General features: G+C 39.4%; 1 protein-coding gene across 1 annotated transcript in view; it reads left to right on the top strand.

The window, feature by feature from the left end:
• The first annotated feature begins 9263 nt into the window (after positions 1–9263).
• The window catches only part of ITM2B (integral membrane protein 2B), an 11537-nt gene continuing 8007 nt past the window's right edge, over positions 9264–12793 (top strand). The window contains exons 1-2 of the mRNA XM_026850855.1: positions 9264–9420; positions 11477–11683. Coding sequence (XP_026706656.1) covers positions 9343–9420; positions 11477–11683 — 285 coding nt within the window. The 5' untranslated portion in view covers positions 9264–9342. The remainder of the gene's footprint in view (positions 9421–11476; positions 11684–12793) is intronic.

Raw genomic sequence — 12793 nt, 5'->3', positions numbered from 1 at the left:
TTCAGATTGTTAGAACAGTTTCTTCTAGAAAGAGGGCATAATTAAATGTAAGCCTTTCAAGGTCAGCTCTTCTGTGCTGATCCTGGTAAGTGCTACAATGAAATGCTCTTCCTTATTTGCATGTAGAATGGTTTCTACTCAGAGAACTCTGCTTGCCATACAGGTGCTACACAAATCACTAATACATGTATTAGCAGGTTATGGTTTTTTGAGGACAGGACTGACATTCAGAGAGACCCCAACAGGCTTCAGCAGCAGCCTGAACAAAACCCTCATGAGTTCCAGAAATAACTAAAATGCAGAGTCCGGAACAGACTCAACCTGTCCATGAGGACAGGCTGGGGACCACCTGGCTGGGAAGCTGATCTGCTTGAGAAAGATGCAGGGCTCTTGGTGGACAGTCAGCTGGGCAAGAGTCACTGGCATTGGTGAAGGCCGAGAACTTTCTGATCTAAAAAAAGACGTTAACAAACCAGTGCAAGTCCGGCAGGGGCCACCATGATGGTTGGGAGCTGGAGCACATGCCTTGTGAGGAACGGCTGAGGGAATGGGGCTTGTTCAGCCTGGAGATGATGGCTGCGGGGGAGGTGTCTGAAAAGACAGTGGCCATAAATTGAAAGAGGAAAGCTGCTAGCTGGGTATAAGCAAAATATTTTTCAGTCTGAGGAGAACTGAATGCTGAGCAGGTTGCCCGGAGAAGCTTTGAAGTGTCAGTCCTTGGAGGTTTTGAAAACTTGGCTGGACAAGAGCTCTGAGCAACCTGGACAGGCTTCAGAGTCCACCCTTCATTTGAGCAAGAGGCTGAACTAGAGACCTCCCAAGTGGATTCTGCGATGCTGGATTAAACTTCTGAGAGAAAATGAGACACGGTGTTTGTAACTTGTTTGAGATGACATACCATCTGTGGCTGAACTGGGAATAGAGTTATTAAATTCTGAGGCTCAGTGGTGCATGTGTGCATGCTAATGAGATCTCTTGGGTGAAGGAGCCATCACCGCTTGGGAAAATAGCCTTGAGAGAAATCTAGGTTAAATCCACATAGTGTTCCATCATACTGATGTCTGAGATTCAGGCAGTCATAGCAAAAAAGCAGAGAAATGTTCAGACATAAGAAGTGAGCAGGATAAGGAAGAGACAGGAACTGGAACAATCAAGGTCAAAAAGATAATTTAGTATTGATCCATTTTAAGTGGAATAGGAATCTTTTAAGTTCCTGTTTTCAAACATTGATCTAATTCAGGATAAGTCAAGAGAGATACTGTATTTTAAGTTACAGATTTATTTAGTGTAGTTTTTACAAGTATGGTAGAAAGCAAGTCAACTATAAGTCAATGAATGCAGGTGGGAGAAAGGGTTTATTTTGGCAGTGTGTAAAAATGAAGCATTTTTCAAAATTTGACAGTTTAATGAAATGCCATGTTTGACATGCTGTAACCATAAAGGGTGTAGTGATTTTGTTTTCTGAAAGCAAAATATATTCTGAAAAATGTCCCATATAACCTCTTAGGTTTGACGTTTCTTGTTTTAAAAAAAATAAACATCCCACAGGCACCTCTTGCCAGATATCTGTGCAAGCTTTCATCTGCGTGTTTTGGTCTGTGACTTGCAAACTTTTGCACCAGAACACTTCTATTTTTCTCAAGTATTTTAAGAAAAGAGGTGTGGAATGCAGAACAAATTTCCATTGTTCAGATTTATGAAAATGTAGAGGTAAATTCGTCAACATTTATACATATAAAAAAGCTGGCTTCCACCAGCTGTTCGCTAGGCAAGCTTATGAAGATGTTTTGTATTCAGTATAGTACAGTGGCAGTTGTGCATCACTGGCTGTCAATGAGACAAGAACTTTTGAACTCAGCATCCGCACATTTTCCAAGTGTTGTAGATTTTGTTGAAGTTTCATGTTGTGGGCAGGGGGTGGAGGGGAGAAGTCAGAAGGATCATAAAGCCCCAAAGCAGGGGAAATAAAGGATGTGTGGAGCTTTATTACTTGTCTATTGTAGACCCATCACTCCTGGATTTTTTTTTTTTTTAATGATTCATTAATGCTCTCCATGCATAGTGTTAGTGTTACTTAAAAACTGTAGATCTGTATCACAGAATGGTTGAGGTTAGAAGGGACCTCTGGAGGTCATCTGGGCCAACCGCCCTGCTCAATCAGGGACACCTAGAGTCCTTTGCCCAGGACCATGACCAGACGGCTTTTGAGTATCCCCAAGCATAGAGACTCCACAGGCTCTTTGGGCAACCTATGTCAGTGCTAAGTCACCCTCACAGTAAAAAAGTATTTCCTGATGTTCAGAAGCAATGTAAGATGATATTAAGATCCTCTTGTGCTAATATTTGTACAGAAAAAGAAAGGAAAGCAATCCTTGACACTGAGTATTTACATGAAAATGCAGGATAAGAAGCATAGGAGGGCTGGTTGGTGGGGTATAGAGCACTTCTGTGGCCATAGCCCAGTTCCTCTTCCAGAGAGTGTGGCACACTGATGCAGTGAGTGGTTTATCTTGTAGCAGTAATGAAGGGAGGAAAAGGAAATAAAGTGTGCCCAGTACCCTGCATGTGACAGATTGGAAAACTCTGCTTTTGGATGGGGAAAGATACGGTGGGTATAGACACAGGATAAAAAGGAAATTATAGGACAGTTTGAAACCACTGGGCTTGGTGGTGAGAGAAGTGAGTTGGGGGATCTTGGGGAACAATTTGGGGAACACAGTTTGAAGAAAATAGAGTAAAATACGGCGTGTGGTTAGTTGTACAATTGCTTTAGACAGCCTGGGATGAGGATACAACCAAAATGTGTACATGTGAATCACCTGAAGAAAATTGTTGCCTGGTCTACAAAGACAGAACTTTCAGACTGTTTAAAATAAGTGAGTTTGGGTTTGTGTGTGGTTTTTTTTTTTTTTTTGCACTTTCTAGTCCATTTAAGACCAAAGATAACAATAAAAATTATCACTCTTAACAATACATTTAATCAAAACAGCAGACTAAATAGTTACAGGCTTCTTCCTCTTTACCAGTCCTCTTCCATTGTTCATTGCTATCAAGTATTGTAATCTCTTATCTCAGAAATTGAAGGCAGCGTTTAGGTAAATCAGGATTACTCACATCAGTTAAGAGTTGCAGGATTACTCTTTCAAAACCAGCTTCTTTTCTTGTCCTTTTATTATCACGTAGCTATAGCTGTGGGTAAACTGCTGATTCACATCCTTTACATTGACTTTACAGTTGTAATTTTCCTTGACTTCCTGCAGAGAAATTGAACTCTTTATGTTCCACCATGTTTCTCTCTAGTTTTTATTTCCTGCTCCCTTTTTCTTGCCTATTTTCTTACTGTTTTTATTCTCCCTTTACCTCCATCTTTCCCAATACATGCAACTTCCTTCCTATCCACCATATCCACCACCATCTTGAGCTGGCTGCTTATATTAATGTTTCTATTCCATGGTGGTTATGACGCTTGAACCATTGAGTCATTTGACAGACACCTCACTTTTTTAATAAAACACCCATAAAGTAATGGATTTGTTGAAAGGTAGAATTCGACTAATATAAAAATGACCTTCAACTTTGAACTTTGGAAATCTCTTGGAATGTCATTTCCTAGTGCTGTACAACAGATTTTGTGTTTACAGTATTATTTTATAGAACATGAAGATATGTTTTATAGAACATGATATTAGAAATACAGGAAGAGATTAATAAGTACCAACTGCCAAATAGATAACCATAATTAATGAATCTCCTTGGTTATCCAAGCTACGTGACTGCAGCAAGCAACACGAGAATAAACATCTCATTTTCATGCTATTCTTTAGGCAGAGAGCCTTTGGCCAGATGGACAAGTCCCTGTCCATCTTGACAGAAGAGGAACTGGCAGTGCTGCCACAGAAGGGTTACAGTGTTCAGATATCAACTGCACATAAACAACCATAGCTTGTTTTCAGGCTTCATTGCCTGAGTAGAAAGAACACGTCACTCCTTGTGATAAGCGAGAGATCTCTGAAGTATCATATGGAGTCCGTTTTTCTAACTATCAAGTTAAAAGATCATTGTACTTAAAATCTAAATTTATTAGGAAGAATAAAATTGCTTGAGAGGCAGATCAGTATGATGGCCTTCCAGATTCACAGCATCTGCCAAGTGAGGAGTCTTGCAAAAGCCTGCCTTAATTTCCCATCTGCAACAAGTAATAAATAGAATACCAGGCTTGAAGCAGTCTTCAGGCAGGAATACCATGGGAGGAATGCAGAGCTCTTTCTAAATTAAGTTCATTTTAAATTGACTGTCTTTTGGGACGATTTTCTACAGATGTCAGATTTACAAGTCAGCAGGCAAGCCTGACCAACAGAATTCAGTTTATACAGGCGTTGGTCAGTGTTTTATTTCAAGACTTTTTAGCCTCCCTCGTTAAAAACTACTTTTAGGGAGTCATCATTAACTTCTCCCCATTACGCTAATTAAAGCTGCAGTATTTGCCTTTAGGAAGCTCAGTTTGACCCGCTGCATTCTGTCCATCCATAGGAGCTAACTGCCATGCAAAGGACTTGGGAAGAAAACTGCTCTGAACAGCTTCCAGCCAGTTCTACCCACAGTAATTGTAAGCTTTTATATGTGTGTGTGTGTGTGTGTATATATATATATATATATATATATATATATATATATACACACACACACACACATATATATTAGATGTTATTCTCAGATGCATAATTATGGGCGGTTTGTGTAATATGCTGCAGACAGTTTTAGTAATATTTGTAATACTCTGTAACACTCTGCATCTGGTTTGTCTGTGGATCAAAGACTACATGTTGGTCCTTAAAGACATTTTCCCCTCCTGAAATTATTTTTATTGCTGTTGTAACTGTTTTTAAATTTAGGCCATTATCTTTTGCATAGGTGCACAATGGTCGTACAATATTCTGTACTCTGCACAGCATATCCATCACGTCTGGTTTAGGTGGATTCTTACCTGATTTATATGAAAATTTTTTAAAATTGTATATTTTATGTGTCCTTAATTTCTGGAAAGGAACAAGGTCTGATAATCTTCTCGCCTGTTTTAATACAAACTAGGAATATGCCTTTTAAGTTTTTAGACTGCCTTATTTTTATAATGTTAAAGCAATTATATTCCACTATGTACAGAAAGCCACGAGGGTAAAATCTAAGTAATTACCAAGCCTAATTATACATATTTGTGGCTCAGTATTGGAGCTTCTTAGAAGAATTTTGTGATGTTACCCCAAACATTAATTTGGTCCTTCAGAAATTCAGCATTTATTTAAAGAAAAAAGTATCATTAAAATTGAACTGAAACAATTGAGAGAATGTATGGCCTGTAGCTGTTAATAACTGCTAATATTTGCAGGTTTAGGGGGTATCTGCTCCAGAACAGTTAATGCTAATTGTCATAAATAATGTTTTTGTAAATATCTTCTGTAGTTGAGAGGTGCTTTGGTAAACAGTTTGTGGTATCATTTGTCCACCTCCTGGGTGTTTCATGGTTCCAATCATAAGACAGTCTGTCTTTACATTAGCTGCTGTGGTAACTGGTGAAGGGATCTTTATTTAAAAATGCAGTCATCTTGTAAATTCTTTGTGAGAGAAGACAGATTGGAATTTTACCAATCTCAAGTAATAGAGAATTTAGTACTTCTCGTTTTCTATCTACAGGAAAATCGTTCCTGCAGAGCTTGAAGCTGTTCAGGTTGGGAAGTTCTGAACAGTTTAATTTTAACACTGTAGGATTTAGCATACAAGTGGCAGAGAGATGCTTCTGTTTCATGTCTTGTCCATGGGAAATAGGCTAATCAGATGTTTTCCAATTAGAACAATCAGCTCATCAAGAGAAACAAGCCAATATTGGGCTTGCATTCAGTTCCTCCTAAGGCATTTTGCATCAAAGAAGATTAGTTCTGTGGTATCATCTTAAATTTGGGGATTCACCAGGGAGTTGGAAGTACACAGGGCAGGGATGAAGCAGAAGTGGGAAAGGAAAGGACCAGTACAGCAATGATTAATTATTAGTGCTCACAAAAGTAGAGAGACATATTTTTAGAGGTCAATCTTCACCTCAAGTGCATGATGCTTTCTTTTGTCAGATACCCCTGCCAGTGAAAAGCTGACCTAGAGAAAAATCAGTCAGTAAGGCTGCAATCTAATGTTGTGCTCTGGCTTCAGAAGCCGGCGCTGCTATCTGGGAACAAAGTGCAGTCCTAACTATGTGGGGAGAGGCGCTAATTCAGCACTGTCCTTCTTAGTGGGGATCCTCTTTCACTTAATGTTTTTTCTTTCAGAACATGAGTCACCTGGAAGGAGGATGAGCATCTGTCGCACTTTCTCCTCTTGCAGTTCAGAGGGTCAGATTTATACAGTGAGGGATGAATTATTCTTTTGGGTCAATTCAGCCTAAACTAAGCTGTCATGGCAACAGTACAGAAGTTTAGCCAGCTTAGCCACAGGACAGCTACTAATACAAGTATAATTTAGCTTCAGCAGATTATTTATAATATTTTAATTTAAGGCGGTTTTAAGCTGCTTGATGATGCACTTAGTTTTCTAATTTGGAAAAGGAAATCAATTCTGTGTTCTCCTTCAGGAGCATAAAATGTTTTCTGTTACGTAATGCTTGTGGTTCCTCTTACTGAGATGCAGTACTTTCATGCACTCTTCTAAGCAAGAGGCTAAATTGAGCTTGAACTCTTTGCTCTAAATTCGGTGTGTTGTTTTAAGTAGTCTGTGGACAAATCAATGCAATAGGGAACTACAAATACAAAATAGCTTAACATGCCACCATTAAGGATGCCTTCAGAAATAATAATGATAAAATTTAGCTGCTGGTAGAGGACAAGAGAGATGTATTAAACCTGTTGTTTACATCTGTCATCTCAAGCACAATTATTTATGGTGGAATATTGGTAAACTTGTCTTTCAGTTTCCTCCTAGCATGGTAAAAGTTTACAAGTTACTTCCGTTTTCTGATTATTTTTGTTGCCTATGCAAAATGAATTTGACATTAATCCCCATCTCCAGGTAGGTGTTCACACCGTGTATGCCTTCTGCACCATTTCCCAGGTGCATCTTTTGTTTCTGAATTTACAAAATTATCTAAAAATGGAAGAGGTAGTTATTCCACTAATGGATATTCTGCTTGGAGTTAAAAAAGGGGAAGGGGGCAGGGATATAAGCAGCACTGGGAAAGAATACTCTTTATATTCTTCGCTAGGGAGTATTTTAGTAGAGCCAGTTTGCTATCAGTTTTTGCACATTAACTTGCAACAGTTTAAATGACAGTATTTTAAACTTTTAATCGGATGTCCTTTATGCTTTGAAATGTCTAGGGAAATAGTTACCTAATGATATGGGGCAATATAAAAATAAAAAATCCTTGTTTTACCTGGTTTAGATTTATAATTGAGATGATTTATAGAAGAATCCACAGTGAATCTTAACCTGACCTGAAAGTGAATTAGATTTTCATGGGTATTATGTCCTATTCTCAGTCTTTGCAAACAGCCAGGTTTAAAACCATGCAGCTAGTAATCCTGTAATTCTTTACACTGAATTCCTTATATTAGTAATGTAAAAGTTGTTATTTGTCTTTTCGTTCTGCTTTTTCAGTCCACAGCAGTAGTCTTCTAGCCACTCTCGCTTTGCCTTGTAATGTATCCCAGAAAAGCTGGTTGGAAACGGCTTCTGGAAGTCACCTGGTCCAACCTCCCTTTAGAAACAGGATGGTTGCCAAAGCAAGATCAGCCATGGCTTTGTCTAGTTGAATCTTGAAAACCTCCATAGTTTGGAAATGGAGATTTCACAATCTGATTTACTGTGGTAGTTTGCAAGGTAACATAAAACAAAATCTGTGACATACCTTCAGTTTGACTCTAAATATTTTTGAAACAAATTTTGGCAGCCGTTGCCTGGCAAAGAAGCTGTATTGCCACTTCTCTATGAAAGATAATTGCAGTGTACTGTAAAGGTGGGTTTCACATCACCTAATTTTAGCTACATATGAATTAGGTACCTAGTTTGTTAACCAAGGAATTTCCCTCTGTAATCAGTGAAAAGATGTCCCTCCAAAAGACTACTTTTCTCTGTGAGGGGTGGTTGGGATGAGTCATTCTGAGGAAGTGCCTCTTTCTCCCCACCATTTACAGGCAGGGTCCCCTTTCCATTTGGTGTCAGACTTGCTTAAATGGCTTTGGCCAAATGAGAGGAATTCCTTCCCGACTGAACCAAGGCAGTGTCGGGACTACACACACAACTTTGTTCAAGTGGGAAATAATCCTAATTAGCAAATACTGCAGAAAAAACACATGAGGCAGAACATAGCCTGACAATCATAGATATCTATGTCTTCTCAAATGCTTCTTGCGTGTTCTTCCTCCATTTTCTGGTTTGGGTTTTTTGTTTATTTGGTTGTAATGATTTTGCCCTGGTCATTATTTGACCCTTTTTTTTTTTTTTTTTTTTTTTTTTTTGGATGTGAATTATGCAAACAATGGGGGGAGGCAAGAGCATTGTAATGTGGCTGATAGAGGAAAGATTTTGCAAGCAGCAGTTTATTGCTTGGGATGCCTGTGGGGACTGCATGGTTATGCAAACTAGTGCCCCAAAGGGGAGACATCCTGTAATTCTTTTAGCATAACAGGAACAGTAGACAGGCATGGCCAATGCTGTCTTAGAGCAGAAAGCTTCCTTAACAGCAGCTTGGAAAGCATCTTTTTTTGATTCCCACTCTTATTATTCTGGCAGCAAAGAGGTGGTAAAGTCTATTTCATCCTGATAGAACAACACAGGAAAGGATATATTTTGCTCTTACTAACTTTGATCTTTTGTTGGTTCTTCGGGTTCACTTAAATTGCATATACCAAGATAAAAAAGAATCTGACCTTTCTGAATTGACTTTTTTTTTTTTTTCCTCTGCTGTTGTTGCATGGAGGTTGCCTGAGAATGGATATTTTTCTGTCTGCAATCTGTAAAAAGGCTCACTGTGTGAGGTATCTCTGGAGATTTTTGTTTTATTTTTCTCGTCCTTAAGTCTGCCAATTTAGTCAGTGACAATGGCATTAAAAGCCACTGTTAGTACATGTTTTACTAAGCCTCAACTTAAATACACCTGTTTTAAACTTTACCAAATAAACTATGTTTCCAAACAATTGTGATAAAGTGCGTATGGCCTCTTGTGATGGATGCAGTGTTTGTACTTTGCTGGGCCCGAAGTATCTGCTGACCTACATGTCTTAGTGTGTTGAAAGTCTCTCTGATGCATTGCAGGACCCTGAGGATGCTGTGCCTGTTGGGCAGAGGAGGGCCTGGTGCTGGTGCATGTGCTTTGGTTTGGCCTTTATGCTGGCTGGTGTGATCCTGGGCGGTGCCTATCTATACAAATATTTTGCATTTCAGGTAAGTCAAATACATTTTGTTATGGGAGGGTAGCATTTTTCTGTTATGCCTTATGTTTAGAAGAGGGAAGAGGAGCAACAGACTAAAGCCAGTAGCCTTTCTTCTCCGCATTTTTATCTAAGACTTTAGCTTTTCTAAATGCAGAGTGTATCACCTGCTCTGAAGTTACCTGTTGGCAGAGGAGGGCAGGAATGAAGCTGGTAAATAAAAGAGCAACACTTTTGAAAACCTTAGTTTGCAGAGAAAGGATTACATCTAAATAGGGCTTGGGTTTAGGAACCCCAGCAGTGTCCCAGATTTTCATGTGCTCTCTCTCCTGTTTTGCAGTGCCAAATACTGGAGGTGGATTAACCCCTTGAAAGCCTCCGTGTTTGACGGAGATTTTCTAGATGTATGCAGTAGGATGCGCAGGAAAGGGTCTGCTTGTCAAAGCAGTGCAGTGACTTTCCTCCTTCCTAGCCTCCACAGGGATAAATACAGGCCCTGCAGGGGACTTGGGAGAAGCACAGTCAACATGGTTAAACATGCTCTGTCAAGTCTAATCCACACTGACAAGATTAGACCTCTGACAAAATGTATTTTCAGTCTTTAACAAATGGCACCACTGCAGGAGGAGCCCTGTGAAAACAGTGGTGCCAGGAAGTGGAGCATTTACCTGAAACATGGGAGATCTGAGTTAAATATTGTCTTCCTTAGGGGGAAATTTCACAGGGCAGCACTGGATGCGCTGCATTGTTGCCCAAATGGTGCACACCCTCCCTCCTTCAGAAACTGCTGGTGTTGCAAGATTCACAGGGTCAGAAAGGGAGAGTATAAGCAAAACATGAATCCCTCTAGTTTACTGGTTGGCGTACATAATTATAAGGTAGAAATTCTGTGTTCTTGTCCCTGCTGTCAGGATTTTGATTTTTCCCCATTTTAGTAACTGTAACACAGAAGGCTAACTAATTGAACATGAGAAATTCCATCTGAACTTGCAGTTTATAGCCTCTTTGACTATTGCTTAAACTAATCTACAGGGGAGCAGTAGTGTTACAAACAATGCTTAAACAGCATAGTATATTTTGGTGGATTGACAAACTCAGAGTAGCTGAAGGCCTGCAGTATTACTAATGCATGTTTTGTCTGCACTTAGCACTGCAGTGCTCCACCTTTCACACGCCAGCTAGCTGAAATTGAAAGTGCTGTTTAGTTCAGACCTGTGGTACTTGTTTGAGTCAGATCTGGCTTGAAGGAAACATTGAGGAATTGAGCTAACACGTTTTTAGTGTAAAACTTTAAATTGATGGCATGTGCATATGCAGAAGTTGTATGTTTCCAAGACTGTCTGGCCTATAGATTTGGTACCTGACTTCCTCTGACTCAGGACTTTATTTTACACTTCACTTAGGTAACCTGCCATGTGTACTGTGACAGAAGTACACAAATGGTGGGTGGTTTTAAATTCTTTTTATTACCTTCTTGTCTTTTAAAACTGTGTAAAACAAACAAAATTTTTAGAAACCGACTTAAAAAACTTCTGAAGCCTTGCAAAACAAATCAACTTCACAGAATAATGAATGTTCTAAGGAAACTCTTGAAGTCATCTGGTCCAACCCCCACTGCTGCAAGCAGGACCAAATTCAGAGTTAGTCTTGCTTTTCAAAGGTGATTCAGATGTCTTAAATTTAATTATTGACTGGTTAAATCATAATTTAATAATGATAGTAATATGCATGCATATAGGCATAGGGGCCTCATTGTCTTTCTAAAAATAAGATGCAGTGTGCCGTAGATATGTCTGCAAAACAGAAGAACTGGATTTTAAGAACCTGCTTTTGAGTTCCTGTTTTGCTTGAATTCAAGGGAAGGACTCCCTCTGGGTTCAGTACAGTCAAGGTTTTACCCATGCTCCTCTTGTAGATAGCAACTGGCTCCTACTTTGGTGTATGAATTAAATTACAGGGAAACATTTCATCTAGTCTGACAGGTTTTTCTTCTCCACAGTGCTTTGAGAATATTAGTTTTCTAACAAGGCTACTGATGTTTTTGTTGCTGGGTTGTTTACTATTTTTAGCAGGGTGGTGTGTATTTCTGTGGAATAAAGTATATTGAAGATGGCTTAAGTTTACCTGAGCCTGGGGCAGAGGCTCAGAGTGCTCGCTACCACACGATTGAGCAAAATATTCAGATCCTGGAGGAGGATGATGTTGAGTTTATCAGTGTGCCAGTCCCTGAGTTTGCTGATAGCGATCCTGCTGATATCGTCCATGATTTCCACCGGGTAAGAAATATTTCTGAAGAAGCTGAAAGCATTTAAAACTTGAAAAATATTCCCCCTCAGTCATCCTGATAAATGTACTCACTAATTATTGTGGTGGGGGAAAGTGGAGGGTGGAGGAGGCAGCAGAAAGAAACATTTTGATCAGCAGGCTGCAAGCAATAATTAGCTGGGCATACAAAGTACAGCATTATACAATCATCACGAGGTAGTTTGTAAACCACCATTTGCAAATATGGTTCTGTTTTTAGAAAACGAAAAATCTTAGAGCTATTTCCTTTCCTTAGTATGAGGAAGTAAAGATAATATAGTTCTTGCTGTTTTTTAAGTCCACTGAGCCAGAATTTGACCGACTGCTGTGGTGCCGAGGGAAGTTTAGAAAGGGCTGTCATAGCTTTGACCTCACCTTGCAGGGGCTCATTGCGTCTGACATCACTAGGTGTGTTCAGGCACCCCCAGAGGTTGCTGTCATAGCATAGCTCAGAAACCCCAAAGCAGCTGCAGAAAGGGAAGGAAGCGACCAGCTGCGTGACCATGAAAGAGAGCTTGTTTTCCAGATGCTGTAGGAAGCCTAACAGAAGCTAAATTTTCCTTGTGCACCAAAGGCTATTCCTAAAGGTACTGAATCTCAGGGTATTAAGTCACTTTTGGCTATTTCTTCCTTTTTTGTAGAAACAACTTTGATTGCTAAAATCATGGTAATAAATTTTTGCTAAGGCAGTTGACAGGCTTAAAGCTCTTGATATGAACGACAGCTGTAAAACAATTAGAAGCCCTTCTTTTCTGTATCAGCCTGATGGAAGCTGTCTGATAGTGATGAAATGTTCTACAGCTGGCTTTCAGGAAGCTAAATTTCTGCGAACGTTTGAAGACTTCTCTGAACAGCTTTTTTAAGCAAGGCTGAAAAAGAAGAATAGGGAAGCATCCCATTTTTTTTAATGCAAACTTCAGTGTTTAAAGTTTTCCAGGCAAAATGAGTGCTCTCTCTATCAAATATTCATAACCAGATTTGGAGGAAAACATTGCTTGCTTGAGTTATGTCATTTAAAAATATTCCTGAATATATTTAGGGAGCTTCTGTTAAGAGTTAGAGCAAAGCCTCTAAAGAGGGAA

This window comes from Athene cunicularia, assembly GCF_003259725.1.
Source record: "Athene cunicularia isolate RWA chromosome 1 unlocalized genomic scaffold, athCun1 chr1_part1, whole genome shotgun sequence".
Lineage (NCBI taxonomy): Eukaryota > Metazoa > Chordata > Aves > Strigiformes > Strigidae > Athene > Athene cunicularia.
The sequence above is the reverse complement of the archived record's forward strand: the minus strand, read 5'-3'. Positions and strand labels throughout refer to the sequence as shown.